General features: G+C 40.7%; 1 protein-coding gene across 2 annotated transcripts in view; it reads right to left on the reverse strand.

Moving 5' to 3' along the window:
* Positions 1-523: 523 nt before the first annotated feature.
* MYBL2 (MYB proto-oncogene like 2) overlaps positions 524-25,572 on the reverse strand; it is a 51,897-nt gene continuing 26,848 nt past the window's right edge. For both annotated transcript variants that reach the window (XM_044661572.1, XM_044661571.1), the window contains 8 exons: positions 21,560-21,961; positions 18,472-18,611; positions 14,484-14,583; positions 13,151-13,264; positions 5,977-6,076; positions 3,990-3,994; positions 1,330-1,476; positions 524-652 (listed from right to left, as the gene is read on the reverse strand). In XM_044661572.1, the coding sequence (XP_044517507.1) occupies positions 524-652; positions 1,330-1,476; positions 3,990-3,994; positions 5,977-6,076; positions 13,151-13,264; positions 14,484-14,583; positions 18,472-18,611; positions 21,560-21,961 (1,137 nt within the window). The remainder of the gene's footprint in view (positions 653-1,329; positions 1,477-3,989; positions 3,995-5,976; positions 6,077-13,150; positions 13,265-14,483; positions 14,584-18,471; positions 18,612-21,559; positions 21,962-25,572) is intronic.

Genomic DNA, 25,572 nt, shown 5'->3' on the forward strand with positions numbered 1-25,572 from the left:
GACGTCCAAGTTAAATAGGGACTCCCTGAAGATCCTCCTTTTCAGTGTTCTCAACAGGAGGTCGAGATCATGCTGAAAATATACAACCAGGAAACCCCCCAATTTTCCTGGTATTAATGCAGGAAAATACAGTCTCATAGATTCTTGAAAGCACCTGGTACATTTCCATGGAAGAAGAAGGGAAAATCCAGAGCTAAGGCAGAGGTTCTGCAGAGTCACAAAGAGAGCAATGTTCATTTCCCTCCCAGGACAAGTCCAAAATCACACTTCTTTTTTCTCTGTGCAGACAGCACAGAAGGAACTTAAACGGCAGTCTTCCATCTTGTACCACAAAACACTTAAATTAAGCCCCTTGACTTTTTTTAATAAGTTATTTTGAAAAAAAAAAAATGAGTTTTCAAACTCATGCCCTGCTTAGGAGCTACCTGAGCCAGGGAACACATCACAAAGACAGCTGCCTTTATGCCCCTAAGAAAAGTCAAAAAAGGGAAAAAAACCCTACAACATCAAAATTCCATATTTTTCATGACAAAATTAGTGTCCGAGAAGTGTGGCTCTGCTTTAGGGTGCCTAAGATCTGCCGGGCTTTTTCCTGCATAAAAAGCTGGTCTTTGGTTCGGCCACAAGCCACGACTTTCCAAGCACTGGACATCTGGGAAGGAGAAAAAGAGTTTGTTACAACAATCTCCAGAATCAAATTAACCTTTTCCAGAAAGCATGTCTGGTCCTCCCTCTAACTCCAACTTCTAATGCCATCTCCATTAAGGTTATCTTCCCTCTATTGTTGATTTATCTTCTAGATTTATCTTATATATCTTGTCTCTCCCCTCCTCATCAGAATGTAAGTTTCTTGATGGGGAGGGATAAGTTTTACTCCTTGTATCTGTATTCCCAGTCGTTAACGCATACTACTGGCACTTAATAGATTATTTGCCAATTGATTGATAATAAATCTGTAGCTCCAAAGTCCCCAAACTCAGGGAGTCACCAGAGAAAATAAGAGCCCCAGGTTGTTGCAAAGTACTCAAGAATGAATGGACAAAGAGACAGCTCTTTGGTAGCTCAATGAATAGAGTCAGGTCCGGGGAAATCCTGGGCTCAAATGTGACCTCAGACACTTCTTAAGTGTGTGATGCTGGGCAAGTCACTTAATCCCTATGACCTAGCCCTTGTCACTCTTCTGTCTTAGAATTAATACTAACAGGGGAGGGGAGGGAAGGAAAGAGGAGGGGAGAGGGAGGAAGGAAGGGAAGGGAAATGAATCCTGTAAACATGGAAAAAAATTTTAAAATTAAAAAAAATTTTTTAAAAAGCCGCATCATGACTCACTGGGGCAGGGCCCTGGAAGTGGCTCAGTGACTTTGGGATCGTAGCCTTCTCCGGCTTTGTCTGCAGAAAGCCTCGGTTAAGTAGACTGTTGTCCTCTTTGCTGCTTGAGGAGGTCAGATTGAGGGAGCTAGACAGGAAGCTTGTTGGCTGGAAAGAAAAGGAAGCAGAAATTTCATCTTGTAGCCTGGCACAAAACCTATTATTCTGCTGCCTGGTTCCAGGCCACCTGACAGCACTTGGATGTTCTCAGAGGCCACCTGGGGACAGCAGGCTTCAGGTGTCACAGGCTGAAGCCGGGCAAGCAGGTCAAGTCTAATGCTCTCAAATATATTAAGATGACATCATCCTGCTCTGTAAAGGCCCTTCTGTTCCTTCAAGTCTCAAGGGTATAAACTGTTTTGAACAGACAGGGTTCAATGGCTCAATCACTGTTCTTTTGCAATTTCCTGTGTTCTATTCAAACTCTCAACCAAATGCCTAGTGGAAGAGTAGGAGATCGCAAGCCTGGCTAGAGGGCGATCTCTGATGTACCTAGAGCAACGGGAAATTTAAGAACCAATAACCCCATGTTCTAGAACTCCTAGCTCAGTGAGGAATGGAAAGGGGGCTCGCATTTAGAGCCAAAGGCCCTGAGAAGCGGCTTCTGGCTTCCACCTCTCAAACATGACCCCTTCTCTCCACTCACAGGGCCACATTCCAGTTCAGGCCTCCCCCTCCTCTTGCCTGAACTCCTGCCTCCTCTTTTTCTCCTTGCTCCAACCCTCCTCCTCCATAAAAGTATACAAACTCATCTTCCACAAGCAGAAACAGTGAGACCTCACTTGAGCAAGCAATACATTCGAAGACCTTCTGTCTATTTGAGCATAATAGTGAATCCCAATTTTTCATAAGTATTTCTTATACAAACACACCTAGGCACTTTACAACTTTATAAGGCTATTCAGAGCTACCAGCATCATCACTCTTGTACTTTGGGGCCTTTAATGATAAATAAACAGCATTAATGAAACAAAGAGAAGCTCTGATCTGACAGAGACAAGACTTGTTAGGAGCAAGAATTAACTGGAGCTAATGTTTGCCACAAAACAATGCGATGATTCACAACAGCTCTTTTCAAAATGAGAATGAGAGTAACTGGGCAAACTGTTGCATGCCTTCATGTAGCTTGGGGAAATGGTACAATTAACACAAACTAAAATTTTTTATTTTGTGTATTTTTCTGCCTTAATTTTTTTGACTGCCACTAGTGTGTTGAGTTTGTATAAAACAAAGTCATATCTCTCTCTCTCTCCCTCCCTCCCCTGCTTACTGACCTCCCTGGGTTTCATATATATTTGTTTGCATGCTGTCTCTCCAATTCAACTGTAAGATCCTTGAGGGCAGCTCTTTGTGAATTCCCAGGACTTAGCACAGTGCCTGGCACAAAGCAGTCACCTCATAAATATTTACTAACTGACTGACGTTACCACCACGCCAAGCTCACTAACTTCAGCATCTGGTACCCTACTACACTACCCCTAACATCAAGTATAAAATTTTTGGAATTTAAAACTTTTCATAAAACTTTTTTCGTTTTTCCTGATAAAGTACATTCCAGGCTTTCCCATCTTGCTTATAGAATACTTCCCTCCTCTACAAATGAAGGTCAGAGGACCTGAGTTCAGTTCTGGTCTCAGACATTTATTGGATGTGTGTCCTGGACAAGTCACTTAATCCTGTTGGCCTTAGTTCCTCATCTGGAAAATAAGCTGGAGGAGATGGCAAACCACTCCAGTGTCCTTATAAAAAGACCCTAAATGGGGTCATAAAGAGTCAGACCCAATGAAACAACAACTACCAACTCGACAGTCAATCTTCCTTCCATCTCCCATCTCCATGCCTTTGCATCAGCTGCCACTCACTCCTCTTGCCTAGAATGCTCTCCCCTTCCTTGGCCTCTTTGCTCTCTGGCTTCCCTCAGGTCAAAGCTTAAATGCCACCTTCTCCAGGCCTTCCAGCTGCCCAGTGCTCCCCCTGTAAGGCTGCCTCCTATCTGCCTACCACAGCGTGTCTCCCTCTGGAGCAGCTCACTCATTGCTTTTGAGTTGGTACCCCTTGCACATAACTCCTGTATCTGGGGGTCCTACTAAGTCCTTAATAAAAGCCTGCAAATTAGTTGACTGATGAATATCAGAACTATTATTTTATGAAAAGTAGCTAAGTCCTGTCGTCAATAGTGCTAGGCTTAACATCAAGAAGAGCTAGGTTCAAATCCTGCCTCAGACACTAACTCACTGTACAGCCTCTTGGGCAAGTTATTTAAGCTCATAGCCTTAGTTTCCCCATTTGTAAATGAGGATAACAATAGCACACAACTCACACAAAGATACCTGCCAAGAGCAAATCAAACAACGAGCCAAAATGTTTTGTAAATCTGAAAGTACTAGGTAAATGAAAGCTATTATTCTGGCTATCATTCCAAAGGAGGACAACGAAATCAGAAAAGCAGGTGGAATCAGTGCTCAGGCCAAGACTAGACCCAGGTCTTCTGGCTTAGTTTAAGGTGCTTCCCACTCCACCATGCATGCTGCCATCACTTCCACCCCAACACCTTTTAAAAAACAAAACAAACAAAAAACCCTCACTTTCTGTCCTTTATAACAACTCTAAGACAGAAGAACAAGGGCTAGGCAAATGGAGTTAAGTGACCTACCCAGGATCACATAGCCAGGAAGTATGAGGGCAGATTTGAACCCAGGACCCCCAAACTTCAGGCCTGGCGCTCTATCTACCATGCCACTCAGCTGCCCTTCCCCCAACACCCTTAAATTTTTCAGCTACAACAGCTCATGGAAAACATGTCTACCAAGAAGTCTGCCTGTAATTAAGGGAATGGCTGATCAAATGGCGGTATCTGATGGTGACGGAATACTATTGTGCTGTAAGAAATGATAAACAGGATGAATTCAGAAAAAGCTGGAAAGACCTACACAAACTGATGCAGAGTGAAATAAACAGAACCAGGAGAACATTGTACACAATAGCAGCAATATAGTGGAACGATCAACTGTGATAGACTTAGCTACTAACAGCAATACAGTGATCCAGGACAATTGAATGCTTTTCACCTCCAGAGAAAGAACTATTGGAGTAGGAATGCAGATGAAAGTATGATTTTCTGATTGTTTATTTGGGGGTTTTTTTAGGGATTTTGGTATTATAAGATTATTTACTTATAAAAATGAACAATATGAAAATAGATTACACATGATAATACACAATAACCCAGATCAAATCACCTGCCAGCACCAGAAGGGGGAAGGGAAGAGAGAGAGGGAGATAAGTTCAATCAAATAACTTAGGAAAACTTGTTTGGAAATTTGTTATAACACATAATTGGCAATAAATAATTTTTTAAAAAAGAAGTCAGCCTATAACACTAGTGGAGAAAACACACACCAGAGGAACTCGATTCCTTGACGTGTGTAAGCATGCAATTCTACAATAGCCAACTTGATACAGTGGAAAGATCAGTAGATCCTGAGTTAGAGGACCTGGGTTCAAATCCAACCACCATCACTAATATTACCTGTGTGACCTTGGATGAGTCAACCTGCCTGGACCTCAATTTCCTCATCTATATAAAGTAAAAAAGTGAAAAAGCCCCATCCAGCTCAAGATTCAGGGGAATCTGTAATGAACCACCAAAACTAGGCAGCTACTAACCCACAGCGATACATCAAAGCTTTGGCCCTACCACAGAGCTACAAGCACAGGAGCAGTTCAGACAAGGGGAGTCATTGGACTTATCACCTGGAAGCCCCTGCCGATCAAGAGGCTTCACTGCCAAACAGGTTTAGTGAGTAAATACAGAACTCTGTTTCAATCTTTGCTCCACTGGACAAAAGCAAGATTTCTTTAAAAAGATCAAAAGGACACTTTCATTTCTGCTTCAAGCTTCCAGGACACCTGCAGTTGTTCTCACAAGTAGGTCCAAGATTCAATAAAAATCCCCTTTGTCTCATGCCCTCCCCCTTCCCTTCTGCTGGAAGTCAAGCAGTTCCCTCCTACAGCCAAACTCCACAGCCTAAATGGTCAAAACTAGGGACCAATTACCACCAGCATCCTCATTTCCCCATGCCAAAAAAATCTGCGGACATGCAGCACCCTGACCCCAGTGAGCATCCCCTGAGCCTTGCCTTTTTCAGCAACAAATTGTGATAGAGAAAACCATGAGTTAAGAGACTAAGTTCCAGCCCTGGACCTCTTAATTCTGTGTGACCCTGGAAAAACCATTTTTTTAAAGGGAGGGGGAAGTGGGGTAGGAGAGGCCAGACCAGATGATGGGACTCTTTTCACATCTGTAAAATATAGACTTTGGACTATATCATTTCTATGATCCTGTTCAACCCTCATGTTAAAAAAGTGATTTATTCAAAAGCTTTCCCATAAGCAAACGGCCTTGAAGCATCTTTTATGAAAGGCGGAATAATCTAGACTATTTACCTTAAATTTTTTGCTACTCTGGTCCAAGGTTCCTAGGATGCCTACTATTAAAGTCTCCTTGTAGGGATTTAAGTCAAGCCACTCTCCCTCATAAACTGAGGGGGAAGACAGGGGTTCATTGTGTGTGGCAAGCATGTAACCATACCTGGTTTCTTTTAATACACATAGTCTTTGGCAGAGAGGAAACCACAAGCTTCAGATCTTCATCCACTATGTCCAAGGCAAGAGATTTTCGGACTTTCTTAATTGGACTCCGATGTAGCTAAAAAGCAAGCAAAAAACAAAACAAAAAAAAACAAGTAATTAAGGAAAGAGATTAGGAATGAGGACTCATGATTCCATTTGGCCAACATTTATTAAGTGGTCAGCACCAAGGACAGACATAAAAAAAATAATGCCATTTCTTGCCCTCAAGAAGCTAGCAACTTACATGAAGGGAGGATGCAATATGTGCGATTATAGGTACGATCCAAGGCAGAATGTGATAGGAGCAAAGAGAAAGCCCGGCCAAAGAGCTGAGGAAGAAAAAAACATTTCCCCCTGCAGAGTAGGCAGGTGGAGGAAGTCAGGGAAGGCTTCTGACAGGAAGGGCAGTCAACAGACAAGATGATAATGGACAAAGGGGTAAAGTGGCCTCTTGCCCAAAGTGATGAGCTTTCTCCAAAGTCTGAGCTCCAGGCAGAGCGAACCACAGAGGCTGGGCTGAGATAGAGCTGTCTCATTTTGCTGTCCCAGGTTAGAAGACGGTGGTAGGAGAGGGAAAAGGTCCCAAGTATTTATTTTTATACATTTAATTAATAGTGTATTTATTTTTATACATTTAATTAATAGTGTATACAAAAATATTGATAGCATTCCTGATTCTGGTAAAAGGGTAGAGGGAGTTTGGGGAAAGGAGAAGTAGTTTAGCCAAAGTAAAAAAACACATCAATCCTGTCTGGGAGCACTTGCAACATTCAATACCCAGAGTGCACCATTTCTTCAAAGAAGGAAAAAAAGGAACATTCTTAGAACCTTTCTAACTTTAGTCACTATAATTACTTAAGGTTCATTTTTGAATAAGCTTATTTTTTTCATTTTATTTTTATTGTCATGCAAAACATATTCCCATAATGGTATATGGGAATATATCCATATCTTTCTCTGGAGATGGATAGCATTCCCCATCTTTCAGGATTGTCCCAAATCAGTGCAGTGCTGAGAGAGGCCAAGCTCTCACAGATGACCAATGAACAATGTTGCTGTTACCACACATAATATTCTCCCAGTTCTGCTTTGAATAAGTTTGTTTGTTTGCTTTAAATCCTTACCTTCCATCTTGGAATCAATACTATGTATTGGTTCTAAGGCAGAAGAGTGGTAAGGGCTAGGCAATGGGGTTAAGTGACTTGCCCAGGGTCACACAGATGGGAAGTGCCTGAGGCCCAATTTGAACCCAGGACCTCCTGTCTCTAGGCCTGGCTCTCAATCCACTGAGCCACCCAGTTGCCCACTTTGAATAAGTTTATTTTAAAAAAGAGTAATGGAATAATGGCCCCTGCCTTTGAAGATCCTATGATTTAAAGTTTCTGTACATGTGTACACCCACACCCACAAGAACACAAACAGTTCCACAGAGGTGACACACATAGATTATATAAAGATGATTTTTTTCATTGACAAGAGAAGGTAGAAGGAGGATGGATGGATTTGGAAAAAGATGGGGCACCAGGGATGTAAAATGTGACCTAATGGTTTGTGGGTACACACACTGGGTTGAAGGAGAGACAGGACCAGCCAGGATAGGGAGACCAAGAATTAAGAATGGCAGTTGGCCCCAATGGTCACCCAGCTCATCCTAGGCCAGGGTCTTTGGAACCAGCAGGCAAGGTAAAGGTTTTTAACAATTTAATTATGATTAACTAAATAAAGGTGGGATAGGGGATTCTGCACTTAAAAACTTAAAGGGCAAAACCACAGGGCAAGGGGAGGACTTGACTACTCTAATTCTAATTGACCTAGGCCAGGCAGGGCTCAAAGGAGCAATTCTGGAGTCACTGGGAAGGCTGCTTCAAACCTGGTTCCAGCCAGGTTTGACTAGCACAGCTAAAGGGCCTGAGAGTGGCTTTGAGGGTCCTCACGGTAATCCAGAGACAATCACAGGATGCCAAAAGCCAAGGTGGTCCAAGGTACCCAAGTAGAGAGAGTGAGCTTGAGATGCTGTCCACCAGATCCCAAACCCCTCCTCCACTTGGTGCAGCTCTGCAGGTCTTGTCCACTTGCTAGAAGCCACCACCACTCAGGATCCCAGGGAGTCAGGATTCAGGGTGTCCTTAATTCTGAGCTCTCCAAGGGCTAGCAACAGTTTGTGCCAACCACTAATGGAGTCTCTCTCAGAACACAAGCAACTTCCTGCTCCTTCATTCCATCTTGGAATCCTCCAGCCCTTCCTGCTAGGTCCAACACTATTACTAATCTTCCTCACAACAGATTACAATAGAATTGTTTAGAAATTTATATTTTTTTAATCCTTACCTTCTGTCTTAGAATGCCCCACTCCCCAAATAGGGTCCTTTCTATGGTCACCTCAACATTTATTTTATTTAAATCCTTACCTTCTGTTTTTCTATCAGAAAGGGCTCGGCTATCAGGGTTAAGCAACTTGCCCAGAGTCACAGAGCTGGGACATGTCTGAGGCCAGATTTGAACTTGTGATCTCTCAAATCAGGAAGTTTGACCTTCACTAAGCCACCTCGCTGCCCCTTCCCTCTTCTACATTAAACTGTCAGCCAAGACACAGAGCAGTTCTCTGTCCTGGGGCAGAGTGAGCTCTGGCCGGATGAAATGACTCATTCTTGAAGTACTGACCCTAACGCTTGGCTAAATTCTCCTACAGAGTGGGGCTTTTAAAGGATTTTAGAGATCCTTAGAACGAAGCACTCGGTTCTGGACGTAGCTTCTGTCAGTTCTCTCCTGATACACAGACAAGCTGCTCCCCCTAGAGTCCTCCAGTCAAACGAAGGGACGGCTTCCTAACATCCAATTAGTAAATGGAAATGTGAAAAGTGTCACCATGGAGAGATTTGTACAAATTGACACAGACTGAAACAAGCAGAAACAAGGGAACAATATACACTGAGACTACAACAATGTAAATGAAAAAGTAACTAAAAGAAAGACCATATACAATGACTACTGTCATGTCAAAGGGGAAAATTTTTAAAAAGAAATTGTTGTATAATTATAATGATCAAGGTCCATAGAAAAGTTAAGAAACTGGACCACCCTCTCCCTTCTCTGTAAAGGAGAGGGAAGCATGAGGGTAGAATATTACATACACTGTCAGACAGGATTGACATGTTGATTGGTTTTGTTAAAATGCATTTCCCCCCCCTTCTTTTAAATCTTTGTTAGAAGAGGATGGCTTGCTGGGTAGGTGAGGAAGGCAGGAAATCTATTCAGAAATGAAGGTGATTTTAAAACAAAGGATCTTAATAAAAATAAGATTTGTTTTTAAAGGCAAAAAGTCAAGGGGAGAAAATGAAATAGAAATCTGAGTAACTAAAAAACCAATGAAGTCCTTAAGTTAAAAATGGTTCCTTCCTCAAAACAGAAGACAGAGTACCAAATTCATTGTCAAATAATGGTCTCTTTGTTGGCTGTTTTTTGCGTTGGTTTCTTTTTTGTGTGTGTCACAGAGAGGGTTCAATCTTGGGATAAGGATGAAAGGAAAATTAAATAATAGAAACAAAAGGCATTAATAAAACGTATTAATATTTTTCTCCAAAATTTCTTGGGATGGTTTCTTTCTCTTCTGTATTTAGATGCTGGAAGCCATCAAGGTTGTGATGTTTAGCATGGCTACTCACAAGCTCTGACAATACAGCACGGCAGGTTGTCAGGAGGATGGAAATTCCACACTCAGTTTACCCTATGTGATTCTTTTTACAGTGACATCCACTTGTATTGAAATTATTGCAATCAATATCCTTATCCGGCTCAAAGGAGACACAGAAAAACAATACAGGTTCATGGCAAGAACAATCACAGCCATAGACTACCCACTATCCCTAAATAAACCCCTATACAACCCCTTAGAGTATAGACATTTCCCCTAGAATCGGTCCAGCAAAAAACCAGCATTTAGTGAGTTAATGCAACTTTCTAAAGTTCCCAGCAAGAAAATACCTGGCCTGAGTTTGTTCCCAAACTCCCACAGACCAAAGAAACAGTGAAACACGAGGAAAATAAGGGAATGACAAATTAGCACAGAATCACCCTACCGGGACTGCATTCTTATTAACCCTATAGCAGAAAGAACAGCATGGGAACAAAATTTGGACCAGACTGATATTATTGTATTTTATTAGATGTAATCAACTACCATAACTATCTCCTTGATTTATGATGGGAATGAATAGTATAATGTAACTATATACATGATATAATTAGTTAAAATATAATTAACTATTATGCTTAGCTAGGAACTGATGTTCTAGTACCTTACGGGTAGCTGAAAAGAATAAGTTCCAACTAAGCCAGGCCATAATGAATAATTCTTTTTTTTTTTTTTTAAACCCTTGTACTTTGGTGTATTGTCTCATAGGTGGAAGAGTGATAAGGGTGGGCAATGGGGGTCAAGTGACTTGCCCAGGGTCACACAGCTGGGAAGTGGCTGAGGACGGGTTTGAACCTAGGACCTCCTGTCTCTAGGCCTGACTCTCACTCCACTGAGCTACCCAGCTGCCCCCTTGAATAATTCTTGACAAGCTTGCTTCTTTGTTTAACCACAGTAAAATAATTAGTAAATGCCAATCTTGTAATGTTTCAAAAGTTAATATGTGATTTTTGAAAGTACAGGAAAATCAAAACCTATGAGATCATAAAGAATAAAGGGTATAAAAATGAAAATCAGTAGATAGCACTAGAAGGAACAGCCTCTGCAATTTGACTTGCACTCTGGCTTGTTTTCACTCCATTCTTCGCCATGCCATCCCACCTCCAGAGACCCAACCAAGCGAAGAGCAGGCTCTTCGCATTTAGATACTAAAGTGATACAGATATCTTAAAATAACTTTCCAGAAACTGGCTGTTGGATGTCCCAATTTACCCACCTATATCAAGGAATAAAACCTGAAAAATGAAAATAGAGAAGCAGAAGAAAGAGGATGAGAGGGCAGCTAAGTGGCTCAGTGGACTGAGTCAGGCCCAGAGATGGGAGAGGTCCTGTGTTCAAATCTGACCTCAGATACTTCCTAGCTGTATGACCCAGGGCAAGTCACTTAACCCCTATTGCCTAGTGTGAAGATGGGATTAACTCTTCCCTGTCCAGTTTTAGATTTAATCACCACTTATCCTTAAGTGGGGGAGGTCTGTGTGTGCCTCATAGTGGGTGACGAATCAGAACTGACTGACTGGCCCCTGGGCAGTCCTAAGCAAAGCTTTAGCTGTAATTGGTCCACGTAAAGTGGAAGGAAGGCACAAGAAGTGACAAAATGAATGGTCTTTATAAGTGGCCAAGAACTTTCTATGAGGAGGTCTTTTGCCTTCAACTTCACCCTGGAGGAGCACTGGCTGAGGACTGCTTTCTATTTCTATTAGGACTACCATGTGGGTGAGTGAAAAAAAGGCTGATTCCCTTCTTTGACTTGTTCTGGAGGTACTAGCCTCTAAAGAGGCCCCTCGTTTTGGAGGAGGCGTTGTGGCTAAAACACTTGTTTAACTGACCCCTAGGCCCTCCAGCTGGGGCTTCTGGAGCCCTGATGAAGTAAAGCCAGGGCTTGAACACATAGTCTAGCTTGTTAAGCTAGATTTCTTACTCTGACCTCTTTCTTATTTCTCTACTTTCACTCTTTGCCTTTATTTTATAAATAAATTGCTAAAAAATCATTTGGAATTGTTAATTCCTGGCGATCACACTCTGATAAATTTAGTCCAAGCCTTTTATTTTTACCCTTTACAATTCTGGCCCTTCCACTAGCCCTTACTGTTCTTCTGCCTTAGAACCAATATCCAATATTGATTCTAAGACAGAAGGTATGTGCTTAAAAAAAATTTAAAAAAAAAGATGAGAATAAGATCTGAAAACATACCCTCATCATTATTCAATGATAATTTACTGGCAAAGCAGAAAGAGCACTGTACTGGAAATTAGAAGACCCAAGTTCTAATTTGGGTTCAGATACTAACTAGCAGTGTGATCTTAGTTAAGTCCCTCTCCTGAGTTTCCATTTCTTTATGTATAAAATGAGGGACATATATAGGTGATGGAGTAACTAAAGCCTAAGTTCTAGAATCAAGAAGACCTGAATTCAAATTTGACCTCAAACACTTCCTAGCTGTGTGATCCTGGGCAAGTCACTTAATCCTACTGGCCTCAGACTCCTCATATGGGAAATGAGCTAGAGGAGGTAATGGCAAACTACTCTAAGCAGCTTTATAAAACACCAAATTGGGGTCAAGCAGCGTCAAATATGACTGAAAATGACTGAATTATAACAGCAAAGAGGGAATTAGAAAAGATAATTTCTAAAGTCCCTGCTAGCTCTATCATTCCAACAAAGTTCAGCCCTGGCTAGGCTCCTGAAAAATAACTATATATAGTAACAACATTGTAAAGATAATCAATAATTTGAAAGTTGTAGGAATTCTGATCAACAAAATGGCCAAGAACCAATCCCAGAGGATTCAAGATGAAGCATGCCATATACCTTCCAGAGAGAAAGAGAGAAGGAGCAGACTCAGTACAGATTGAATCATGTTTCCTTTACTTTCTTTCTTTTTTCTTTTTCTTTGCTATAGCTAATGTGTAAATTTGGTTTTGCAAGACTATACATAGTAGGATTGAGCTTACCTTCTGAATAGGTGGGAGAGTGGGGTAGTGAGAATTTGAAACTGATAAATAAGGAGGAGGAGAAGAGGTAGAAGAAAGAGGAGGAGAAGAAAGAGGAGAAGAAGAAGGAAGAGAAGGAGAAAAAGAACTCTATAGGTCGAAGGAGACCCAGAATCACATTTTGGGGAAAATCCAAATGCCCTGACTTTGTGACTATCCATCAACAAGCATTTACTAATTGCCTACTGCATTTGGGGATAGAAAAATAACCAAATAGTTCTTGATAAAGAGGAAAGAGAAATGAATAGTGGTTAATGATTCATTCACCCTTCTAAGCTGGAGGGGCCCTCATTCTGAGGAAGGGTTTGATGAACCCCAGAGTGTCACTGCTCATTGCTCTGCCCGACCCATCTCACCCACACACTCATGTCCCTGCTGCAGGGACTCCTCACACTGGGAAGCCAGAGAGCTACGGGAAAGGGGCTTCATTTCCTTCTAAAATACAGCAAGACAAGATGGACTCACTCCTTGTTTCCTCTTTTGCTTCTCAGGTTTTATGTCATCTTCGATGATCAGTTCGATGCCTGCCTCGGTCCGAAGAACTTCCTTCAAGTCCTCTTCCAGGTGTGGGGTCTGGGGCTGGGCAGGGTCAGAGGCAGAAGCACATTAGGAGAGGAAAAGAGCTACATCCCCATAGAGCAGACCCCTTGGACAGGACCAGGCCTGGGCCTGAGGAAAGGAAGGGAGAAGCTGAAGCCAGTCCTTCTGCTTTTAGAACATTCCATCTCCTGGTCTTCCACCTACTTCTTGGACTGAACCATTCACCTGATATTTCAGATCCTTGTTTTCTCATCCTACAGGTCTAAGGCTGGATGATGTCCAGATGTCTCCTCAGCTCTAAAATTCTATGAAATCACAAGAAGCTCACAAAAATAAAGATATTGATGCCAAGTACGTGAGGGTACATTTATGCTTAAATTAAATTGCTGTGATTTCAGTTCCTCTCTAGATGTGACCAGTAAGATTTTTCTGAAAGCATTGAAAATTAAAGAAACTGTTGTGAAACATAAGAAAAAGGGGGAACAATGAGCTCGTACTTGTCCTGGGATCCATAACATCTTCACTGGAATACATCCTAGAAACAAACACAAGCACTGGCAAAAATTTCATCTTTCCAACTCATCTTTTCTAACTTTCTAACCCAGCAGAATTGCTTATCAACTCTGGGAAGGGATAGGAAAGAGGGGAGGGAGATATGAATTCATGTAACTTTGGAAAGCCTATGTGTAAAGTTGCTATTGGAATAAAATAAAGGGAAAAAAAAGAAGAAAATCTCTTTTTTTTTTCAGCTGAAAAAAATTTCTAAGGTTATTCTAGAAATGGTGGATTGAGTTTAGATTGCAAAAACCCGGAGGCCACTCTAATGAAGGCACTGTCCACTTTTGGTACAACGTATTCCAATACAACTCTTGTAGAGTTTTCATCATCAAATACTTGTATATGTCAATGCAAGGAATATCTTTTTTTTTTTTAAACTCTGACCTTTCATCTTAGAATCAATACTGCATATCAGTTCTGAAGCAGAAGAGCAAAAAGGACTAGGCAATGGGGGTTAAGTGACTTGCCCAGGGTCATACAGCTAGAAAGTTCTGAGTCCACATTTGAATCCAGGACCTCCCTTCTCTAGGCCTGGCTCTCAATCCACTGAGTCACCCAGATGCCCCCTTGAGGGAGGCCTTAAGAAAAATCTGAACCCATTTTATTTTAGATTCAGGAAAAATAGTCTGGCAAAAGCCCAGGCAATTAAAACTATCTTAGTCCCAAGGCAGGATAGAAATCTGCAGCACTGGACACATACCAGAGGTTTTAGTGGTCCATACTTCTCCAGAGCATTCTTGAAAGGGGTGGGTGTGTGGGGAGTGTTGTCCATTGAGTATTTCTGATCCGGGGTGACAAAGCTGCCAGGAAATGGGGAAGAAACACTTATGAGCCAGCAAATACAAATGTGCTCCCCTCTTCCCGTGCCTGTGGCTGCCTAGGTCTCACGAATCAATCATAAGCACATTCTATAGCTTACTTAACAGCCAGCATTTCTGCAGCCCTTTAAAATGTGCAAAGAGTTTTATATCCATTATCTCCATTGAGTCACACAACATCTCAGTGAGTTAAATGTTATAGGCATTATTATTCCTATTTTACGAATGAGAAAACAGAATATGAGACTTGTTGTCTAGAGTCACAAAGCAAATAAATGTATAAGGTAGGATGTGAACCCAAACCATTCTAACTCCAAGTTCCTTAAACCACTATTAACCCCAAGCACTTTAACCACTATTCTATCTTTTAGGGAAAAGAGATTGTAAATTGTAACTCTTGATTCAGAACCGAGAAAATAGGTTCTAAAGACCCCAAGACAACAAATTCATGAATATTAGTCCCCAGCATGAACCTGGGGTCTAAAAATTTTTTTTTTAATTTTGATAACTAGTTATCAAAGTTATAGAGTTTTAAGTTATAGAGAAGGTGTCAGCTAGCACAGGTAGAGGGAATTTTCCTCATTATCCAAAGAATTACAAAGCATTTTATTCACAACACTTAGGGTAGAAAGTACCAGTATTATTATTATTATTATTATTATTATTATTATTATTATTATTATTATTATTGCCACATCACAAATGAGAAAACAGAGAATCAGAAAATTCAGCTAGTTTCCTAGTTGCACAGCTCCTGGGTGCTAGCACCAGAACTCACCCCTCTGTGCTTTGTAACCTTATTATTAACCCATTATTAATCATCACTGGTTATTTAATTACTGCTAATTATTAAATAATTAAAGTATTAAACAATAATCTCCACAAATAATTATAATGAATAATTAATAATTGATATAATAACCATAATTTATTATTAACATCATCATCATCGACAATATTAAGTTAATTCGTTTCTTCCTTTGTAAGATGACAGCTGAACTAAACAATCACCAAGGTTTTTTCGGATCTAAATTTATGATTCTAATTTCTTGATTACATCGTGTAAACTCCCCAAAGGCAAAAACTTTCCTATTTGTCACCCCAGTGCTTTTAATATAGTGCCCAATACCCAGAGAGCACTTAATAAACGCTTGTTAATTGAGCTGAGAGAATGGCTCAATTAGGTGCGAATGTGCCATTAGCCTCTGCTCTCCCATGCGCTGGGCCACTTAGGAAGTGGAGGTGTGTGGGAAAAGAGATGAGGTTTTAGCGAGAAGGACACTTGAGGTCACACAGGGAGGTGCAATGCCGGACCTGTGTAAGTCTGGGTGTAGGGAGACTTACGCATTACTTTTCTGGTGCAACGGGGTCTTGTCCCGGTGCAACGGAGTCGTGACGATGACCTTCTGGCTACACACGGGTGTAGAAGTCAGCGAAGGGCTCTCGAGCTCCAAATTGTCCTGTTTGGTCCAAAAATTTAAAAACTGCAGAGGAAAAAGGAAAAAAGTAAGGATAACAATGGAAAAGGGCTATGAGCTCTTTAGGAAGTTCCTACAATGAGGTTTCTCTCTCATCAGAAGCTCATGAAAGTGAGGGATAGAAAAGAAAGATCTTAGAGGCCATCTAATTGAAAATGCAAGCCCATGAGTGTGGCTCAGTGGATAGTCAGGCTTGGATTTGGAAGGTCCTGGGTTCAAATGTAGCCTCAGACATTTCCTAGGGGCATGTCACTTAACCCCCACTGGCTAGCCCTTATTGCTCTTCTGCCTTGGAACCAATACACAGTATTGATTCTAAGATGGAAGGTGAGGATTTTTTTAAAAAAGAAAAGGCAGGCCCCAGTGAGAAGCAAGGACTGCCCCAAGGTTATGCAATTTGTAGTGTTTGGTGTTTATGTTCAATTCTCAATTACCAAAGGCAATAGAAAACAGAAACCTACAAGATTCATGGAACAAAATTCCCTTTTGGTCATTCAATTCCATTTCTTCTCTCACTAGACATTTTTGTTTTAAAAAAAAAATCAGCATTGAAAGATTCTGAACACGGGAGTCAGAAGTGTGGCATGTTCTGGGCAGCCTCAAGGACTAACTAGCTGGGTAAACCTAGGCAAGACACTTCACCTGTTTGTCTCAGTTTCCTGAGCTGAAGTGAAATGTGGGAACAACTTGCCCGACGTATGCTATTCAGGGTTGTTATGGGAGGAAAGGGCCTCTAACTGTCTAAAAGCATGAGCTGCTAGGATTGCTATTCCTGCTGTTTGGGTATAGTAAGAAGCAATGGAATGGCCAGAAGTCCAGAGGGCAGGGAGTCACCCAATAAACCAAGACAGACTGGCCCTTGGCCCCAGATTAGAGGTAAATGGACAGTTCCTAAGCCATGGCTTGTTTTCAAGCACATGGAAACTCCCCCTTCAATGGAGGCTTTTATACCAATGACAGTGTTAGAGTGAGGAAAATGACACTAGATTTTTTAAAAAGTCAAAGCCATCATCATCATCTTAAATTTTCCTTAACCTGCGTTTTACGTGGATGGGGAAGAGTAAGAGTAAAAGGTTGCTTCATCACCTGCCAAAGAAAAGTCTCTTCCCTGCCATCCCAATGTCACAGGTAGGGAACAGAGGCCATGAAAGTCTGCAGAAACTATGGAATATGACCATAAGGGGAAGCTAGGTGGTTTGGTGGATAGAGAACCAGGCCTGGAGAAAGGAAGTCCTGGGTTCAAATTTTACCTCAGACACTTCCTAGCTGGGTGACCCTGGACAAGCCACTTATCCTCCATTGCCTAGCCATTACTGCTCTTCTGCCTTGGGACCAATACACAGTACTGTTTCTAAGACAGAAGATAAGGGTTTTAAATAAACAAATATAACCACCATATTTATACGGCACTTTATGGTTTGCCGATTCTCATCTAGTCCCCACAACAACCTTGAGAGGTAGATACCCTTATTACTTTCGTATTACAGATTAAGAAACTAAGGCAGACAGACATGATTTGCCCAGGTTCATGCAGCTAGTCTCAGACAATATCTGAATTCAGATCTTCCCAATTCTAAGGCTAGCACTCCATCCACTGTGTGAGCCAGCTGTCCCTAGGTCCTCGGCACCCCAATGGTCACCCCCTGGGCAAAGCAGAAACTAAAACAAGGAATCCTGGCTCAGCTNTATTACCATTATTATTATTATTATTATTATTATTATTATTATTATTATTATTGCCACATCACAAATGAGAAAACAGAGAATCAGAAAATTCAGCTAGTTTCCTAGTTGCACAGCTCCTGGGTGCTAGCACCAGAACTCACCCCTCTGTGCTTTGTAACCTTATTATTAACCCATTATTAATCATCACTGGTTATTTAATTACTGCTAATTATTAAATAATTAAAGTATTAAACAATAATCTCCACAAATAATTATAATGAATAATTAATAATTGATATAATAACCATAATTTATTATTAACATCATCATCATCGACAATATTAAGTTAATTCGTTTCTTCCTTTGTAAGATGACAGCTGAACTAAACAATCACCAAGGTTTTTTCGGATCTAAATTTATGATTCTAATTTCTTGATTACATCGTGTAAACTCCCCAAAGGCAAAAACTTTCCTATTTGTCACCCCAGTGCTTTTAATATAGTGCCCAATACCCAGAGAGCACTTAATAAACGCTTGTTAATTGAGCTGAGAGAATGGCTCAATTAGGTGCGAATGTGCCATTAGCCTCTGCTCTCCCATGCGCTGGGCCACTTAGGAAGTGGAGGTGTGTGGGAAAAGAGATGAGGTTTTAGCGAGAAGGACACTTGAGGTCACACAGGGAGGTGCAATGCCGGACCTGTGTAAGTCTGGGTGTAGGGAGACTTACGCATTACTTTTCTGGTGCAACGGGGTCTTGTCCCGGTGCAACGGAGTCGTGACGATGACCTTCTGGCTACACACGGGTGTAGAAGTCAGCGAAGGGCTCTCGAGCTCCAAATTGTCCTGTTTGGTCCAAAAATTTAAAAACTGCAGAGGAAAAAGGAAAAAAGTAAGGATAACAATGGAAAAGGGCTATGAGCTCTTTAGGAAGTTCCTACAATGAGGTTTCTCTCTCATCAGAAGCTCATGAAAGTGAGGGATAGAAAAGAAAGATCTTAGAGGCCATCTAATTGAAAATGCAAGCCCATGAGTGTGGCTCAGTGGATAGTCAGGCTTGGATTTGGAAGGTCCTGGGTTCAAATGTAGCCTCAGACATTTCCTAGGGGCATGTCACTTAACCCCCACTGGCTAGCCCTTATTGCTCTTCTGCCTTGGAACCAATACACAGTATTGATTCTAAGATGGAAGGTGAGGATTTTTTTAAAAAAGAAAAGGCAGGCCCCAGTGAGAAGCAAGGACTGCCCCAAGGTTATGCAATTTGTAGTGTTTGGTGTTTATGTTCAATTCTCAATTACCAAAGGCAATAGAAAACAGAAACCTACAAGATTCATGGAACAAAATTCCCTTTTGGTCATTCAATTCCATTTCTTCTCTCACTAGACATTTTTGTTTTAAAAAAAAAATCAGCATTGAAAGATTCTGAACACGGGAGTCAGAAGTGTGGCATGTTCTGGGCAGCCTCAAGGACTAACTAGCTGGGTAAACCTAGGCAAGACACTTCACCTGTTTGTCTCAGTTTCCTGAGCTGAAGTGAAATGTGGGAACAACTTGCCCGACGTATGCTATTCAGGGTTGTTATGGGAGGAAAGGGCCTCTAACTGTCTAAAAGCATGAGCTGCTAGGATTGCTATTCCTGCTGTTTGGGTATAGTAAGAAGCAATGGAATGGCCAGAAGTCCAGAGGGCAGGGAGTCACCCAATAAACCAAGACAGACTGGCCCTTGGCCCCAGATTAGAGGTAAATGGACAGTTCCTAAGCCATGGCTTGTTTTCAAGCACATGGAAACTCCCCCTTCAATGGAGGCTTTTATACCAATGACAGTGTTAGAGTGAGGAAAATGACACTAGATTTTTTAAAAAGTCAAAGCCATCATCATCATCTTAAATTTTCCTTAACCTGCGTTTTACGTGGATGGGGAAGAGTAAGAGTAAAAGGTTGCTTCATCACCTGCCAAAGAAAAGTCTCTTCCCTGCCATCCCAATGTCACAGGTAGGGAACAGAGGCCATGAAAGTCTGCAGAAACTATGGAATATGACCATAAGGGGAAGCTAGGTGGTTTGGTGGATAGAGAACCAGGCCTGGAGAAAGGAAGTCCTGGGTTCAAATTTTACCTCAGACACTTCCTAGCTGGGTGACCCTGGACAAGCCACTTATCCTCCATTGCCTAGCCATTACTGTTCTTCTGCCTTGGGACCAATACACAGTACTGTTTCTAAGACAGAAGATAAGGGTTTTAAATAAACAAATATAACCACCATATTTATACGGCACTTTATGGTTTGCCGATTCTCATCTAGTCCCCACAACAACCTTGAGAGGTAGATACCCTTATTACTTTCGTATTACAGATTAAGAAACTAAGGCAGACAGACATGATTTGCCCAGGTTCATGCAGCTAGTCTCAGACAATATCTGAATTCAGATCTTCCCAATTCTAAGGCTAGCACTCCATCCACTGTGTGAGCCAGCTGTCCCTAGGTCCTCGGCACCCCAATGGTCACCCCCTGGGCAAAGCAGAAACTAAAACAAGGAATCCTGGCTCAGCTCCCAAATACCACCCTGGAACCAGGGTAAGAGAAGGAGAAAGGGAAAGATGGGAGATGGCAATCGCTCCTACATGGCTCACTCCTAATCAATGGCCACTCGGCTTTCTTAAGTTTCTCTCTGCCTTTTCCACACATCTATGGGAAAACCTGGGCCTCTCCTAACTCCCAGGGCTATTGCTAACGTGGCTTGACTCTGTCTTAGGAGGAAAAATCCATTTCAGGGTTCTGGGCTCCCCCAGAAATAGAAAGTTTGGGCTAGAGAGGCAGGATGGTACCACGGAAAGGACAGAGGATTCAAATTCAGAACCGGGTCAAATCCCAGCTCCTCATTTACTGTCTGTGCTGGGGCAATTTCCTTAATCCCTCTGATCCATGAAATGAGGGATTTGGACCAGAGGACAGCTAAATTACCCTTCCAGCTCTAAATGGATGAGCCTATAAGCAACTATCTAGGCATCTCTACAATAAAAGGTAGCTAGGTAGAATGGGAAACTTACTGGATAGGGAACTGGGAGACCTTGGTGACCTTGGTCCTAAGTCCCAGGTCTATGATTATTAGGAAATCAACTTGGAAAAGTCACTACTCCACTAATGGACTCAGTTTCCTCATCTGTAAAATGAGCATTAGGCTAAATCACTATTTTAAAAAAACAAGTCCATGAATTTTTTTTTTTTACTATTTTGATAATTATACTTCAGTACCCTTAGATTCCTTTATAATCCTACATATTTTATTGATCTAAAAATATTGTTTGGAAAGAGGGTCCTCGGACTTCACTAACTTTTCAGAGGTCCATGACACAAAAAAAGTCAAGCACACCCGGGCTATTCTCAATGAGGATGGAGGAAGGAAAGAAAAAAAATGAATGTTAAAAATTGCTTCTTCATTTAATTAGCAAAAGGGTAAATTAAAATAAAAATAATTAATTTATTTTTTTAAACTAAAAAAATAGAAAAAGAAAAGGAGTTTTAAAAAACAAAAAACCTGGGCTAGATTATCTCTAAGATTCCTTAAAAAAAAAAATGTTGGTTGCTCTCTACTGGTTTATCCATGAACTGAGGGTCTTTACGAGATGCCTTAATGAAACAGGAATCATAAAACATTGTGGAGAATAATGATGCCTTGCAGGGATTACCCCCACCCAAAGTATTTTTAAATTTTAAATCAGTTTAAAGGATGGTCCAGAGTATTTAAAAATCGGTTCCAACCTCAGGGACACTGGCCACTGTGCTGGCAGCCATTCCTTGCCTCCTGGGCCTGGCACTCACCTGAGAGGGGGAGAAGGGCAGGGTCTTCACCGGGGTGCTTTTGGGGGTGAGGCTATTACAGGAATCCACAAAGGAGTAGCTGGCATTGGGGCTGTTCTCCGTGACCGGGGACAGAGTGACCCTTCTCTTCTTCTGCCGCTTGAGGATGGATGGGGGGGTGCTGAAGCTGACTTCTGTGTTGGGTGAGATGGGGATCAGCTCCCCACGGCTGCCCTTGCTCAGGTCGGAGATGGTGTGCCCGTCCAGGCGGTACTCTGTCATGCTGTGGGCAGAGGCTGCCGGCTTGCTGAAGGTCTGCTTCACGGGGCTGCTGCTGTTACTGCTGCTGCTGCTGTTCCCACCACCATTGGATAACTCCTCGGGAAGGTCAAAGTTACTCAGGTCACACCATCCATCTGGATCCTGGGTGAGGGAAGTGACAGCGATAATCCATGAGCAGCTCCACTCAGATTAACTTCCCCAAGGCCAAAACAGGTGAGGAGGTTCTCCTAAAGTCATGCTTATCAACTTAGATAAGTGAAGATGCAAATAGATGGTGACTTTTTTCCCTGAGATTCATAAAGTAATCTTTATTAAGATCATTAAAAGTTGTAGAAACAATTTTGTAATATAAAGGCTCTCTGTGCCTTTGTTTCTGGCAAAATGGTGAGATGGTTCTGGTAAAATAAAGATGGAGTTATGTCTAAAAGAGGACAATCAACACGGGTCCATACCAATCAATAAAGCCTTTACTGATTACCTACTATGTCCTAGGCATGGTGTAGGTGCTAGAAAGGACAGTAAAGAATGAAATAATTCCTACTCTCACAGGTTTTCCCTTCTACAAAAGAGACCAAAAGTAATAAACATAAAGAGAATTAGAGGGCGATTTATTATTATGCACAAAGGACTTTAAAAGACTGTCTGCCCTTTGATCCAGCCATACCATTGTTGGGTTTATACCCCAAAGAGATAATGAGGAAAAACTTGTACAAAAATATTTATAGCTGTGCTCTTTGTGGTGGCAAAAAATTGGAAATTGAAAGGTATACATCAATTGGGGAATGGCTGAACAAATTGTGGTATCTGATGGTGATGGAATACTATTGTGCTGAAAGGAATAATGAACTGCAGAATTCCATGTAAACTGGAATGACCTCCAGGAACTGATGTAGAGTAAAAGGAGCAGAACCAGGAGAACATTGTACACAGAGACTGACATTGTGGCACAAGAGAATGTGATAGACTTTTCTACTAGCAGCAAAGCAATGATCCAGGACAATCCAAAGGAACTTATGAGAAAGAATGCTATCCACATCCAGAGAAAGAACTGTGGGAGCAGAAAATTAGAAGAAAAACACATGATCAGATGACGTGGTTTAATGGGGATGTCATTGGGGCTTTGACATTAAATGATCACTCTACTGCAAATATTAACATGGAAATTAGTTTTGAACAATGATATATGTATAACCCAGTGGAATTGCTTGTCAGCTTTGGGAGGGGGAAGGCGAGAACATAAATCATGTAATCATGGGAAAAAATTCTAAATAAATTTTAAAAAGAAAAAAGAATTAAACAAATAAATACAAAGTAAGAGACAATGTGGTATAAGTAGTAGATAGAAAGCTGTCCTCAGAGCCAGATAGTTTTATGTCTTTAAGTCATTTAACTTCTTATTTCTCTAGGGAACTCTCTAAGACTATCAAAGTTGCAAGAAGATGCCAACCTGCATAGGTAGAAGAAATACTTCACTGGTAGCCCCTGTGCCAGTGAAATCACATGTTGGAATCTCTATTATCAAGTATAGAAAAATGAGATGAAAATCAACATGGCAAGAGTGTACTAGAAGGAATCAGGAGACTTGAAGCAAGGAAGCCAATTAGGAGATTGGTAAAAAAATTAGTTTGGATGTAATAAAGATCTAAGCTAAAGTCTTGCCCATGTGTTTGCAGAAAAAGAGTCCAATGCAAGAGAAATTGTCAAGATAGAAAAAAAAAGATCTAAAAAATAATTGGATATGTGGGGGTGAGAGTGAAGAATTTAGGATAATAATGAGGTTGTGAGTCTGGAAGATAAATAGAAAAGTGGTACCTTTGTGAAATAGGGAAGCCTGGAGAAGAGCTAGTTTGGAGGGAAAAGACAGTGAATTCTACATAGGACATGTTGGATCTCTTTGAAACATACAGTTTGAAATGTCCAAATCAATGACCCATGACTGAATGTAAGGTAGAAATAAGAGCTAGATACATAAATCTGGGATTCATCTGCAGAGATATAAAAATTAATTAACATGGGAGATGATGAGGTCCCCAAGAGAATGAAGAGAGAAGAGAAGGCTCAATACAGATATAGAAAAGCCAAGAGTGTCCAGAAGGAAAGAAAGGTCCATAGTGCAAAATGAGATTGCTTAGCCTGAAGGAATGAAGATTTCATGAGGCCTTGATGGCCATCTTCAAGTATCTGATGGGCTATCACGAGGAAGGAGGGATCAGACTTGTTCTCCTGGGTTCTATGGGACAGAACTATGAGCAATGGGTAAAAATGCAGAAAAACAGAGATCTGATCTAAAGAAGAATTTCTTAATAAATATCCAAATATTACCAGACCTCAATCTATATCGTAAAGTTTTAGTTTTCAAAACTATTGGGTCCAAGTCAAAATACAGAAAAGCAGATCAGTGAAATATATTGGATAAGCTAGAAATAGTTATTGAAAATAGCGGCTCAATTTATGAGAACTCCAAGAACACACATTACTATACTAAAGGCTTCCATCCTGAATAAGAATTTCTGGGAAAACAGTATGGCAAAAATTGGGTTTAGACCAACATTTTATACCATATTCCACAATATAATAAATACTTTCTTCAAAAAAGAATAGGAAAGCACCAAATAACATAATAAAGAATAAAACTGACTACATTTTGACAGGAAGATTTATTATAGAAATTGGCACCATTCTTAAGTCATCTGTTTTTACAATTCAACCTGTTAGAGCTGAGATCAGAATTTATAACAAAAAAGAATAAGATATGGTACATAATTAAGGAAATTTAATCCTCAATTTTTTAAATGATTTAACTGAAAACAAGAAATAACATCAACATTTGACTATAGTAATTGTATCCCAAAGTTAAACCAATATAAATTGCTACTTACAAGAAGATCAAAAGAGCTCCCGAGTGTATAATGTCAAACTTAAAATTAGAAAGAGGCTGCTCTGGATCACATTAATGTAGAAAACCTCAAATGAATATTATCTGTATTATAGTGTATTTTAATTTATTTTATTAAACATTTCCTAATTACATTTTAATCTGATTCTAGACCCATCTCTGTCCTGAATTTGATATCTCTGGCTTAGTCAACAAACAATTGACTGACTGATCAGAGAGATGGCTGCCAAAGACATCAGTGAATGAGAATATGAACTAGGCTGTAAAATCTTAATGATGATGATTATGGACAGTACAGTTTCATAAAGAAATGGCAAGTAATGGATGGTAAAACCAATCTAAAAAATCCCTTGGCAAGAGAGCCAACTAAATAAAATCATCCTAAAGCCATTCAAGGATGAAAACAAAAAGATGGGTACAAACAGAAGAAAAATGGACAAGATTTGCAACAATTATTAAACAAACTTTTTTCCATCAAAGACAGTGAAATCACCACACCTGGTCCCTCTCACAGATCCTGAGGTGCTTTACAGGAAGTAAAAATGTAGGACTAAAAAGAGCAAAGACAGGAAAAGCAATCAGAAGAAATCAGATATATATAGATAATATATGTGCTAGAAGGCCAAAAAGGAAGGGAAGATACCAAAGATACAGAAAATGTGGGACTTTACTGATAGCAAAACACAAACCAAAAAAACTACCAACTTAGATGCCCACTTTCTATCTATACAAAATCTTTATTGAGAAATATTTCATATAATTGATCTTCAATTGCTTGACTTCTCTATGGGTGGAAGAGTTAAAAGGAAGAAAAGAATTTGGAACTCAAATTTTAAAATGAATATTATAAATAGAT

This window comes from Gracilinanus agilis, chromosome 2 (genome assembly GCF_016433145.1).
Source record: "Gracilinanus agilis isolate LMUSP501 chromosome 2, AgileGrace, whole genome shotgun sequence".
Classification (NCBI taxonomy): domain Eukaryota; kingdom Metazoa; phylum Chordata; class Mammalia; order Didelphimorphia; family Didelphidae; genus Gracilinanus; species Gracilinanus agilis.